Raw genomic sequence first — 13,886 nt, forward strand, 5'->3', positions numbered from 1 at the left:
ATGCAACCAGCTGGGTGACCTTGGACTCACCACAGCACTGATAAAGCTGTTCTGACGGAGCAGTGATATCAGGGCTCTCTCAGCCTCACCAACCTCACACGGTGTCTGTTGTGGGGAGAGGAAAGGGAAGATGATTATAAGCCGCTTTTGAGACTCCTTTGGGTAGAGAAAAGCAGCATATAAGAATCAACTCTTCTTCTTCTAACATTTCCACTTTTGTGGAATTTACCACAAATTTAGCTCAGCTAAATTAAGCTCATGCCTTGAATAAATCTTTGTTGGTCTTAAAAGGTGCTACTGGACTCTGATTTTGTTTAGCTCAGCCAATGTTGTTACAGCAAGTACTGAATGACAATGCTCTATCGCAATCCAGGTTGCAGGGACTGCTTTAGTAGGTTCCAGCAAGATGTCCTCTGCTCAGGAGGAGAATGGCTATTGTTCACTTACCATGAAGGATCATTCTCCCCTGAGATTACAGAGGACGTCTTGCCCCACCCTGGTTGTGTTGTCAGGTTTGCTTTTTAAACACAGTTGGTTATCATAGGTACAGAAGATAGTAAGTTAAGGGATTTCCAAGTCAGATAGGCCAAACACAGGTTCTTTTTCACCTCTATTTCCTACCTGTTATTTTGTGTTATATTATGATATAGTTTACTGTTGTAAATTGTGACAGACTAATATTGTGATGCTGTAGTTAAGACAAGATTGAGCTCGAGACATAATGTTCACCAAGTAACAGTTGCCTCCCTAACCAAGAGCAGGATAAAATCCAGCACAATGTCCCCCACTCGGGGAGAATCACTCAATACAGATTGATTATTTCTGCCTTATTGCTAAGCAGTATAGTTTTTGAAACTGACAGTACATTCATCACCTGATCCCGGGATAATACATGAATTCTGAAGCACATTTGTATTCCTGAAAAAAGGAAACCATTTATGAGTTGAATAAGTTAATCACAGAGTAACAGAAAGAAGCAATTTTGAAATAAAATACTGATCCGTGTACTTTTCTTGAAAAACAAAAACCAGGATTTGACTACTTTGAAGCTAGTGCCAAAGAGAACATCAACGTGAGGCAAGTGTTTGAACGTCTTGTGGATATAATTTGTGAGAAGATGTCAGAGAGCATGGATTCAGATGCTTCTAGAACAGCTGCTGGGAAGAATGTGCATCTCACTTACAACCCACCTCCATTGCAACAGAACTGTTCCTGTTAGTGACTCAAAATTACCTGGTCGCTTATCAGATCATCTTAAAAAGAAATGTTTTAGTGGAAGTAGAGCTGGATGTATTTCCTCAGTGCCCCCATGTCTATTGTGAAATATTTAATGTCTAACACAAAAACAGTGTAAATGTAGATGGTGTTCCAGTGAAAGATTATGCTGCAGTTTAAGCATGTTATGTATCTGGGTTCTTCATGCTGCTATAGATTTGCTGCTACCCTTACCAATATATTTAAATGTCCGTTAATGAGAAGAAACTGCCGAAAGTCACATTTGAGTAAATTTTAAATGATGCTGTCTTGCCAGACACATTGACCTTCAAGTATAGGGTAGTGTGAGTCTCCTGAAAAGTTGAGTTAAAGCTCAAGAAGAAGGAAGGACACTTTCATTTTCTTCAGGAGAATATGTAGTTTCCTTTAAACCACTTTTATTTTTATTTAATAAGAAATTGTATAGCTACTGTATACCAGAGAGTGATTTTTAAAAGCACTAAGGAAAAGCCCTTCATTGTCAGTCAGCTCATATCAATTAGTCTTTGCCATCCAGACTACCTTTGCCAAAAGTAAATAGCAGTAGGAACAAAGGGACACATTGCTAATGTGCCCATGAGACAGCAAAGAGCAACTGAAGTCAGGAGGAGTGCTGTTTTTTTTTTCCCCAAATTATTCCAAAGGCCACTTTTACATTTTTTGTAGCTGCATTCCACAAAAAAAGCATTTCTGTATTAGATTTATGTCAGTATTTTTTTACCTGTTATCTCTGTGCCCCATAGCATGCTTGAATTCTTGATCAATACAATTACTTGTATCTCTGCATATTTATCTCTCTACTTCATAACACTTGTTTTTGTCACTGTGCCACTCACTAGTCTTTCTTTTTCTGTATCACAAGTTGAACTGGAACAAAGGGGAGGTGGCAACACAATTTTATAATCTTCCAATTCCCACAAGGAAAAGGACTTCAGACAATGGATTTCTAAATTGGTCCTGGGATTTCAGATACTCGGGGAGGGAATCATCATTAGTCTGTGAGTCTTATGTTGCATGGGCTTCTACTATAAATATTCGAGGGTTGAGAATTTAAGTTTATTCTCATAATACATAGTCCAGAGGAAAATATCTTACTGCAGTGAGTGTCCAACCATTTGGTGATCAGTTTGATCACAGTATGTTTTAGAGGAAGGAATGCTTATACAAATGGATTTGTCAACCTCCAGGTAGAGCCTGAAGATTCTCTAGAATTACTACCGATTTCCAGGCCACAGAGATCTGTTACCCTGGAGAAAATGGCTACTTTGGAAGGTGGACTCTATGGCATTATGCTCCACTAAGGTCTAGTCCTTCTCCAAAACCCACCCTCCCAGACTGTACCCTCAAATTTCAAGACACTCTCAACCTGAAGCTGGCTACTCTAATTTTAAAAACCTCACTTTAATTATCAGTTTTAATTCTGCTTTCCTCCATTAAGTTTAGGCAGAATATTTATCTCCACTACAGTTTACCTCATATTAAGTCTTGAGATATGTAAGGTAGATAGTGAGATACCTAAAGAGATCTTCACAACTGAATGGGTATTTGTAGCTGGGTCTCCTCCGCCTAGTCTGCCACTAAATGACAGGCTTTCAAGGAAGATTCATAATTACATACAAGAGCAAAAAAACCCAAGTATTACTGAAAAGGGTAGAGTGGTTATTGAGTTAGTATTCTATGAATATGTTTAAATAAGAACCATCAAACTAGCCACTGGAAAAAATGGTACATATTTTCTTTACAATATTCCCTTTCCTCACTAAAGTAATTTAAGCTCTCAGGGTGCAGCTCTTCAAACTGTGTTAGATAAGACATTAAGGAAGGTGTATGCTTTTGTTAGAAATAGGTGAACCTTCATTATCTCCTTTAACTTAGGAATATTTTGATAGCAAGATAAAATGCTTTCAGTAGAATTTGAACTGCCCTAGCTTTTGTCTTAATGATGAAGAGAAAGTTCTATTTTCTTGACAATTTAGTGGCTACAAGGCACCAGTTGTGTAGTGCTTGAAGTATACATATGTCAGACTCTGCAATGTTGTCAAAATAAAAGGATCTGTTCTTTAATAACTGTGTAATGTCTGTGAATGTTCATTTTTATCAATGAAGCTCAAGAGTAAAAAGTCAGAAATAGAAGAAGCATTCTAGAAAGACAGCTGTTACAGCAAAAATAGAAGTCTTTTGGCTCATTAAAGATTAACATGCTTTTATTCCATCATAACATTTAGGGACTAGAGCTAACTTCCTCAGACACACCAAGGAGAGAAATGCTTAAAGAATTAACTTAGTTTTCATAAGTCTGTAGCATACTTCTTCAAAACCTCTGAACAATATATCCTAGATGTCTCTAGTAAATCAAACGCCAAATATGCAATTTCTATTTAACCCCCACCCACAATCTGCAGAACAAATCATTCAAAGCAATTCAAATACCACCTGAAAAGTGATTTAGCATAGGGTGCTGCACCCACCTTTCTAGTCCATCTAAACGCCAGTTCTAGTCCAAGATTTACATATTTTGCTATCTAAAGACATTGTTATTTTGTATCATAGGTTCAGTAATATTGGGAGTAAGTAGTTGAGGTGATATTTAGGTAGGGCAGAAGAATATATTATTTGAATTACATACTTTCTGCACTGCTTTCTAACAAAAACAACTAATCAGACATTAAGTACAGAAATAATCACAAATGTTCATGATTACAACATTTTTTTCTATCAGGAGGAGTCTCAAAGCGGTATACAATCGCCGTCCGTTTCCTCTCCCTCCAAAAGACATGAGGTAGGTGAGGCTGAAAGAGCCCTGATATTACTGCTAGGTAAGAACAGCCTTACCAGTGCTATGGCAAGCCGAATTTCACCCAGATGGCTGCATGTGGAGGAGGAGAAGCAGGGACTCAAACCTGGCTAGCCAGATTAGAAGTCCGCACTCCTAACCACTACACCAAGCTGGGCCATCTTGATCTCAGCAATTCAGTGACTTCTGAGAATAAAGACTTTCCAGTTTTCTAGATAGCTTGCAGCTTCAACTAACCCCCCACTTCCTCCTAAGGTTGCCAGCCTCCAGGTGGGGTCTGGAGATTTCCCCTATTATAAATTATCCCAAAACTATCAATTGGCTATCCTGGAGAACATACTCTTATCACATTCTTGCTGAGTACCATCTCTTTCCAAACTCTGCCTTCCGCTGGTTCCATCCCAAAAATCTCCAAAACATTTCTCAAACCAGAATTGGTAACCTTTATCCTAACTAAAATAATTTAAAAGACGCATGATGTCAAAAACAAGCATTTAAAAACAAACCTTAAAACTGCTACTGACTAGTAACGAACTTTAAAAACGTTAAAGCTCAATATATAACTCATCTTAAGTTAAACACTCCAGTTTGAGGGCGGAAATAAGTACTTCCCACCACCATGACGCTCTGCTTATCAGGTGCCTCCCGTCCATATCATATTATTGGTCTATCGTTCTATAACGATAACTCCCAGCCCAAACCAAGACGGTCTCCAGAAGCCATTTATCAACAAAAGAAAACTCTAGGTTTGAAAGACGAGAAAAACCCATTGATTATATAAGAGGAAAACGTCATAACCCAACAGCGTATTTCTCCTCACTGAAGAATTTAATCCCTTTCTCTCCAGTCTCTCCCCCCCCCCCCCGGTCTCAGCACGTATCAGAATCAAGCTGGCCCGTTGGAGTTTAGGATTTGTTGGTAGATGCCACGTGAACGTCCATCTTGCCTCTGATTGGACGATGGGCTCCTAGCGTCGGCCTCTGTGGCCGGGGGTTGGAGTTGGAGTGCCGGGCCGGGTTTGGCCCACGGTGGATGCGGAGGCTCGTCCTCGTCTCGTCGCGCGCGACGTCGGGGGTGAAGCAGCTCCAAGCGCGCCGAGTCATTGGTAGTCATCGTCGTGGTAACGGTGCAGGTCCCCCCAAAGCCAGTTTCCTTCGGACCGCCCCCGAACACCTTCTGTGCCGCTCTGCCGTTCTGCCTTCCACAGACATGCCTGGTAGGGCCAAAGCCTCGCCCGTCTGCGGCCCCGACCAGCCGCAGGACTTGGAGGGCAGCTCCCGTGGGGCTAAAGCCGGCGCCGTCCAGGAAGAGCCTGAGGGGGGAGGAGAAGGAGGCGCTGCTGCTGTCGCGGACTGCGGAAATAGTCCTAGTCTGGGGGACCCGGAGATTGTCAAGTCTCCCAGTGATCCCAAACAGTACAGGTGAGCTGATAATCATGGGGGGGGGGGGAATGGATGGAACCAGGTGAGATCCTCAGACTCAGGTTTGCACTCTACATTAAGTGAAACGATGTGGCTTCTCTGAGGGAGAAGAGCCTCTGGCGGGCCTAGCTCTACATTATATTATCTCTCCAAAATGTGATGTGTGCTGCTTCTACCTTCTTGTCCAGTTCAGGTGTTACAGAGAATGCCTACACATTCCGTATGTACATGTGTACATCTGTTTTTAAGAAAAGGCCAATGTGTGTTTACAGGACCAGTTTAAATGTGGTTTAATTCACATATATCCAGCTGCATGTGTATTGGCTATATAACATGAGAATAACTCAGTGTGTGGAAAAGAGTGTAGACAAAGGCTATGCCTCTTTATTGCGCTTTTTGGACTTATCTCATTCAGTAGATCATACCATCTTATTGAAGTGCTTGGGGGAAGAAGTAGGTATCAGGGGATGCATGCTTAGCTGATTCAAATAATTCTTCATGAATCAGAATCAAAGAGTTGCTATTGGAAACCAGTAACCAGTGTGAAGCCTGCGCTTGTAGTTCTCCAGGGCAGTACTCCAAGTGAGGCCGAACCAGAGCAGAGTACAGCGGTAGCATCACCTCCTGTGATCAACCTTATCAAAAGCTTTACTGAAATCTAGATAAACTATGTCCATGGCATTCCCCTGATCCAGCAAGGTAGTCACTTTCTCGAAAAAAGAGATAAGGTTGGTCTGACATGACTTGTTCTTGCAAAACCCATGCTGAGTCTTCGAAATCACAGCTCTCAGTTCCAGCTGCTCAAGGACCGAGTGTTAAATTATTTGTTCCAAAATTTTACCAGCTACAGATGTCAAGCTGACAGGTTGATAATTACCTGGATCCTCCTTTTTCCCTTTCTTGAAGATGGGGACAACATTTGCCTGCCTCCAATCATCTGGCACCTCACCTGTTCTCCAGGAAGTGTCAAAAATAATGGACAGAGGTTCAGAGATGACATCTGCAAATTCTTTTAGTACCCTTGGATGCAGTTCATCTGGCCCAGAAGACTGTTTCATTTAAAGAAACTAGGTGTTTGTGGACTGCTCTAGCAGTGATCCTAGGCCACCATTCCCGTCCCCCATGTTGTGTTACGTTTTTGCCACATTGCTCACTATTTCCCTCACAAGAGAAGACTGAGGAGAAATAGGAGTTAAGCAGTTCAGCCCTCTCTTCATCATCATCATCATCATCTGCTATAATTTCACTTCCTTGTCCATGCAGTGGTGTCCCTATTCTTTTTCTTGCTTGAAATATAACTTAAAGAAGCCTTTTTTGTTATGTTTAGCATTTCTTGCTTTATTGATTGTCTATTGATTTGTATATTGAAATATATATTGATTTGTTGCTGAAAATATGTACTTCTTGGTGATATGAAAAAAGAAAGGATTATACAGATGGCATTGTAAAAGATGATAGTTGATTTTCTTTTAATGGCTGATTTCTAATGGCTGATTTCTAATTTGAAGGTGGGAAGGCAGTATATGTAGGTTATATAATTCTTTGTGTTAAATATCCGCCTTGAAATACATCTCAGAAAATTTTAAGGCTAAGGAAATAATATTCTTTCCAGTTCAATTTTGTAAAAGAGGTTTTATCTTTAAATACTAGGTTTTTTTGTGGGGTTAAATATGATACTTTGAGTGACTAAAATGAAGTGATGGTGAGAATGCCTACAACCAGTCAGCTTTAGTGGGATTAAGCTGTTGTAGGAAGTATTGCTCTCATTTTTTTAAAAATCAAACCAGTGAGGTATTTATTGATACAAGATGTTCTTAACCTTGCATCGCATCTGCAACATTATAACTGAGTGACCTCCCCAAGCCACAAGTGAAAAATTAGGTCATTAAAAGCTGAACACCAGATGAGGTAACAGTAATGAGCTATGAAGATAAGGGAAAAGAGAATCTTTCAAAAATTGCCAAATTTAATTTTGCTTTCTTATTCATTTTGCATTTGCTGCTCTTGTAGTGCCCCTACCTCCCATTATTTTCTTTTTGGAAGCTCATCACACATACCTAGTCTCATGGATGGAGAAATATTATCTTTCCTTCCTCATCTATCCCCCACCTACTCAAGGTATTTTTGCTTATTCCTATTTGCTGTGTCCTACTTTTTAAAGGACCTGTGGGAGAGACCTTGGAATTTATTCAAAGGATGAGGCAAGATACATAGAATAACTGTCTTCTGCTGTGTGTCAGTAGCCACTGAAAATGGGGAGGTTGCTTAAAACCATACATTTCCTTCTTTTTTCGTTCATCCCTGAAGGGTGGGAGTGTATGGTCTCTACATTTTTAAAAGATAGGTAACAGCATTTCCCCATCTTTAATTTAAACATCTTTTTTGTTTTTGGCTGGGTTTCTTGAGCCAATGTGGATGGACTCTATTGCAGAGAAAATGAATTTTCTCTAGCCCTTACAGTATTGTCTGTCCCATACCCTCAGTTGCAGTGTTCAAGAGGCTCTCCCTTGTGAAATACATGTCACCATTTCTTACCAGGCAGGTGCTTCTGCCATTTCCTGGGAGGAGTATCTGCAAGATCTTTCAATCTGGTCGGCATCTTTCAATCTGCAGCAGAGAAGGTAGTCTGGTTGTAGGCAAGAGTCATACATTTCTTATTTGCAGGAGTTAGTTTTCTTTTCTCTGTGATGATGCAGATAGATGCCTTCATGGTAGCCTATTATTTGAGAAAGAAAAGGGCACCTGTGTGAATTAAAGAAATGCAAAATTCAGCTTGGGGGACTCTTGACAGCAGCACCACATTGCTGATATTACTCTCAAAGCATGAACATGAGAGCTGTATATCATTGAAAAACCAGAAGGTGCTTCTCTCCTCATCAAATGATAGGTCATCCTAGGCCTTGGAGGCCTTGCATCGTCACAAAAAACTCTGAGAGGGCTTCTTCACTGATGAGTGAAGCTCCTGCCAAGCTGATAAGAATGCACAACCTGAATTTCTGGTTGAAAGCTGCAGTGGCCTTTGTTTGCTAGAAAAACTGAGACATTTCTCTGTCCCTATATGCTCTGATGAAAGCTATGCACGTTTTTCATTTGCAATTTTAATGGCAGACATTCAGTTTAATAATGGCTAGCCAATAATGGCTGTGTTAGGATTGTACCCTCTTAACATCTGCAAGAAAGAAGCACTATGTGGTTCTCTACTACCCTACTGTGTGATAACAAAATGCCATACTGCTGTTTTTCTGCCAGGGAGTAGCTACTTCTACCTTCTTGTCTATTCAAAAGTAAAGGAATGGAGAGCCAGTTTGGTGTAGTGGTTAGGAGTGCGGAATTCTAATCTGGCATGCCGGGTTCGATTCTGCGCTCCCCCACATGCAGCCAGCTGGGTGACCTTGGGCTCGCCACGGCACTGATAAAACTGTTCTGACCGGGCAGTGATATCAGCGCTCTCTCAGCCTCACCCACCCCACAGGGTGTCTGTTGTGGGGAGAGGAATGGGAAGGCGACTGTAAGCCGCTTTAAGCCTCCTTCGGGTAGGGAAAAGCGGCATATAAGAACCAACTCTTCTTCTTCTTCTTCTACCATATATTAATCAACCCCATGATATTTGTACAAATCATTCATGAATTACTTTTACCATGTTTGTGTTGCTAGTCATGGCTCTGTGGTAGAGCATCTTCTTTTTTTTTTAATGCAGGAGGTCCCAGATTCAATCCCTGGCATCTCCAGTTGAAAGGGTCAGGTAGTAGGTGATTTGAAAGACCACTGCTTGAGGCCCTGGAGAGCTGCTGCCAGTCTGAATGGACAATACTGTTAAACTGCTTCATGTGTTATATGTCTTAGTTTTTCAGGTGGTATTGGGATTCATCTGGAAGGGTTAGGATGATGATGCTATGGATGTTATTTCCTAGATACATCAAGCTCCAAAATGGCTTACGTGCTCTGCTGATTTCGGATTTGAATAACCCAGACGGTAGCCCTTGTGCCGCATCTTCAGAGGGAGAAGAGGAGCTGTCTGAGGAATGCACTGATGATGATGATTCTGGAGCAGAAATAGAAGATGATCAGGAAGGATATGATGATGATGGTGGTGAATATGATGATGATCTTGATGACTCTGAGAGTGAATTGGAAGAGCTAGCAGATAAAGAAGAGACCAGGAAAAGAAACTGCACAGAAAAGCAGGTATGTGAGAGTGTTTGGGGCTGGTGTTGATTGATTTGGCTGGCTAGGTATTAAATATCTAAGCAGTGTTGGACTTTGGTAGTTTTATGTATAAGACTGAAACATTTTTCCTAAATATTTTGTATATTCTTTCTTCTAGTCTGCAGCTGCACTCTGTGTTGGTATTGGAAGTTTCTGTGACCCTGAAGATCTGCCTGGGTTGGCACATTTTCTGGAACATAGTATGTTTTTGCTTCAATGTCCTCTTTAGCAACAGTTGAAATTCTAAGGGGTCTCCCCCCCGCCCCCAAGTTGAGTTTTAAATGCAGAAAGTCAGTAATCAGAACTGTGCAATTCAGATTTGTTTTCCCACTGCAGTATTTAGAAAACAAAAGATGGTAAATTTGCAGAATACTAATTAACAAAGAAATAACAGCAGAGGCTGTCAAGTCCCTACTCAGTCTCTTTAACTCCACTGAGTTTGATAAAGTTGTTTGCCGAAGTGTGAATGAAGGTATTCTCATTATACTTCTTTGTGTTATCTCCACAAAGCAGGGAATATCCTTTTTTTCATTGTGTTTGCACATATTCCAAAATCACTTTTCTTTTACAATAGCATAATTGTAAAAATAATTATAAATTATTTTCTGATAATAATGGCTGTCATCTTTTATATGCTGTAAAAGCATGGGGCAAAATGTTAACTCTCAAACCATCTGAGTATATGTGATTTTTCTCTGAATTTTTCACTGAAACCTATGCAGTGTCGACTTGTCATGCCTTGCTCTTTAGATTAAAACTGACCTAGGAGATCCTCTATTAGCTATGTCAGTGAACGCACAGTGACTATGGTTTTAATTTGCTATTCTGTTGCCTAATATTTAACATCTTTTCATAACAATGTAGTTGTCCAAGTATACTTTGATTTTACATATTCTGTTCATCTTGTGGTGAAAAATTATGGAGTATGTGTGCTAACTGGTATACCTTCCTGTGGCAGTAATATTTTTTTGCACTTAGTACTAACAGCTGTCTTGTTAATGTCAATTTTTTTTCCTAGTGGTTTTTATGGGCAGCTCAAAATATCCGGATGAGAATGGGTTTGATGCATTTCTGAAGAAACATGGGGGCAGTGACAATGCATCAACAGATTGTGAGCGAACAGTTTTCCAGTTTGATGTACAGAGGAAATATTTCAAGGAAGCCCTTGACAGGTAGCATGAGGAAGCTACATAATGAGTTGGTTTTATTGTAGTGATAATACTATGTTTCATTTGTAAGCCATTACTGCTGTTTTAGTTCTTTTCATCTCTTAAGTCAGTGGTCTCCAACCCGTGGGCTGCGGCCTGGTGCCGGGCCGTGAAGGCCTCGGCGCCGGGCCGCGGCTCCCTCTTCCCACCCACCCCACAGCGAGAAGCTCGCCAGGCCGCGAGCAAATTGGCCGCTGAAGCGGCCGATTAGCTTGCAGCCCAGCAAGCTTCTTGCTTTGGGAGGGGGCGGGAAGAGAAGCTTGCCGGGCCGCAAGCTAATCGGCCACTTTGGCGGCCGATTTCCTTGCGATCTGGAGGGGCGGGGAGAGGCAGCCGCAGCTGCCGGCATGCCTGCAGTGCAAATGCGCATGCACGGGCTTGCCGCGCATGCTCGTTTGCAGCAGCCGGGGGCGCAAACGCACACGCGCAGCAAGTCCGCATGTGCGCAGTGCTCCCACGCATGCGTGTTTGCACCCTTGCCGGACGCAAACGCGCACACGCGGCATTCAACACATGCGCGTTTGTGCCGGGGCTGCCGCGCGTGCACAGGGCCCCGGGTCGCCCTCTCCCCGCACTCTGGCGCAGCGGTCCGCGGCCTGACACAGATTGCGGACCGCTATCTTAAGTAACAGATAAAGCAATTGTAAACATTTAATTGTTTATGGCATTTTTTGTATAGGGCAGTGGTACCCAACCTTTTTATCGCCGGGGACCACTCACCGGGGACCACTCAACGCCTTTTACTGAGGCCCGGTGGGGGGGGGTAGTTTACTCTCAACCACTGCCCTAGCGCTCTCTGATCACTATGGTAATGTTTAAACATCCCTTCAAAATAAGATACAGACACGCCACAACAATGAAGTGTGTTGTAAAGGGCTGGGGGGGATGAAGTACAGGGCCGGGGGGGGGAGAAGGCGTCCTTTGGGGCCCACCTCCAATTAGTCGAAGGACCACATGTGGTCCACGGCCCACAGGTTGGGGATCGCTAATATAGGTGACCTTCTATTTTATTTCACTTATAAACTCAGAAGAAAGGGTTGTATTAAGCCTGACCAGTTAATGCTATAAATATTGTTAGGTTTGGTCTAGAGAAGCACAAGCAAAATTCCGTTCACGTAGTGGATCTTTCCCACCTCATTTTTGCCAAACCTGCTGAGCCTCTGGTAGGTTTCTTGTATAGTGGGCAGTGTGGGTTGTGGGACTGCAGTGGAGGGAGAAATGGAAATCGGTCACTTCCTTTCCCCTTACATGAATGGAATTGCTGTCATCTTACTAAAGTTTTCAAAATCATACCGAAGGTGTGATTTAATTTTACTGTTGTGAATAGAGCTAGTAAAAGTGTGCTTAATCTAAAAAAAATCTAAAACAAGGCCATTCTTGACAGCTATCTGTATTTCCATAGGAAACATTTATCAAAATATGTGCCTGCTGATTTAAATACAGAGGGAATTAGCAAATGGTTTAACATCAGTGATGCTGGAACGTAATGTAGTTATTTTTATATTTTATCTAGGACTAGGATATAGGGAAAAGTATACAGTGCAGACCTGCTCCAGTCCAAGGATTCAAGCCTAGGGCCAATTTTGTGAGAATGAGACCATTTACTTTTTAGTAGGTTTATTTAGGAATGCTTCTTGAGACAATTAAAACCCAAAGGCTTAGACTAAAGCAGCCTTTCTGAACTTTTCTACTGTTGAGAAACCCCTGAAACATTCTTCAAGCTTCGAGAACCCCCAGGAGTGGTGCACTTGTCCAGAATATGGTTGGGAAGCATAGCTGTGTACACACTCACCCATGGTCCCTCCCCTTCCCGCCCTCTCCAGGCCCATCATTGGCCATTTGTGGAGGGATGGGTTGATCAACATGACCATATAAATGCTTAATTTTAAAAATATATATATACAAATTTAATTAACTTACACCCATTTGGGAAACCTTTCTAGAGCCGTCAAGAAACCCCAGGTTTTTATGAAATCCTGGTTGAAAAGCCTAAACTAGAGTAAGCCTGCATAGGATTGTACTGTTAATCACTGAGATACTTGTGCATTTTTCTATATAAACAAGACACATTGATAGGAGTGAGGAGGAGAAGAAACTGTTGTTTGCTTGTTTGGTGAACTTTAATACAGAGAATATTTTAAGTCATAAGATGTACATTTGAATATCAATACTTGGCATTACAAAATAAGATTTCTAGCATTGTTTCCGATTGGTAGAGCATGCATGTTTACAGGACCTTTTCTGTTTCAGATGGGCACAATTTTTTATTCACCCTTTAATGATTCAGGATGCAATTGACCGGGAAGTTGAGGCTGTAGACAGTGGTAAGAATTCTGACTCCTTTTGTTATTTTATGATTAAGTTTTCTAAAAAAATTCTTTGCTGGTCTAAAAGTACTGGCAATATCCTATAAGGAAGCAATACAGTTAATATATGGCTTCAGAACAAACTTAACTATTAGTGCTTTCTAAAGTGTGTGTTAAAAGAAACTTTATGCAAATTACATTTTCAATAAGCATGTACATTTTTTTCCCATCAAATCCTTTGGAGTGTTATGTATAATGAAAGAAGATTCTATGGAACTTTGCTTGGGTATAGAGCTTTCCTGCTTCTCACTGGATTCCTCGAGCACAGTACCTCAAGCATCGTGTGTGGTTTGGGGGTCTTCAGGAGGAGGAGTTGATAACAGTTGCTTCCCACCTCCATCAGTGAAACATGTTAAATTGAACCCCATTAAATCAGCCAAAAGGGAAAAGAGTGTATTTATTTATTGAATTTCTATAACACCCTCACATAAGACTCAGGGTGGTTTACATAAAACATCATGGCTATACATTGAAATATAGTGATAGTAACGTAACAGTGGTTCCAAAATTAAACAACAGATTATAACAAAACACTGTAACAGATTCACAATTCTCAACTTTTAACATGAACCTATAGGAGATCAGCATGGCTCAGATCATGGAGGGTGTTTGAGGGACCAACATGATGTTGAGTTGG

At 41.3% G+C, this 13,886-nt stretch overlaps 2 protein-coding genes across 2 annotated transcripts in view; both read left to right on the forward strand.

Annotated features, from left to right (window-relative positions):
* Positions 1 to 3,321, forward strand: part of RAB3B (RAB3B, member RAS oncogene family) — a 71,812-nt gene extending 68,491 nt beyond the window's left edge. Inside the window, exon 5 of the mRNA XM_077333764.1 lies at positions 1,032 to 3,321. Coding sequence (XP_077189879.1) covers positions 1,032 to 1,219 — 188 coding nt within the window. The 3' untranslated portion in view covers positions 1,220 to 3,321. The remainder of the gene's footprint in view (positions 1 to 1,031) is intronic.
* A 1,692-nt stretch (positions 3,322 to 5,013) lies between these two features.
* The window catches only part of NRDC (nardilysin convertase), a 62,477-nt gene continuing 53,604 nt past the window's right edge, over positions 5,014 to 13,886 (forward strand). Inside the window, exons 1-5 of the mRNA XM_077333765.1 lie at positions 5,014 to 5,469; positions 9,381 to 9,654; positions 9,794 to 9,875; positions 10,694 to 10,847; positions 13,134 to 13,207. Of these exons, the coding sequence (XP_077189880.1) occupies positions 5,081 to 5,469; positions 9,381 to 9,654; positions 9,794 to 9,875; positions 10,694 to 10,847; positions 13,134 to 13,207 (973 nt within the window). The 5' untranslated portion in view covers positions 5,014 to 5,080. The remainder of the gene's footprint in view (positions 5,470 to 9,380; positions 9,655 to 9,793; positions 9,876 to 10,693; positions 10,848 to 13,133; positions 13,208 to 13,886) is intronic.

The sequence above is a fragment of the Paroedura picta genome, chromosome 4 (assembly GCF_049243985.1).
Source record: "Paroedura picta isolate Pp20150507F chromosome 4, Ppicta_v3.0, whole genome shotgun sequence".
NCBI lineage: Eukaryota > Metazoa > Chordata > Lepidosauria > Squamata > Gekkonidae > Paroedura > Paroedura picta.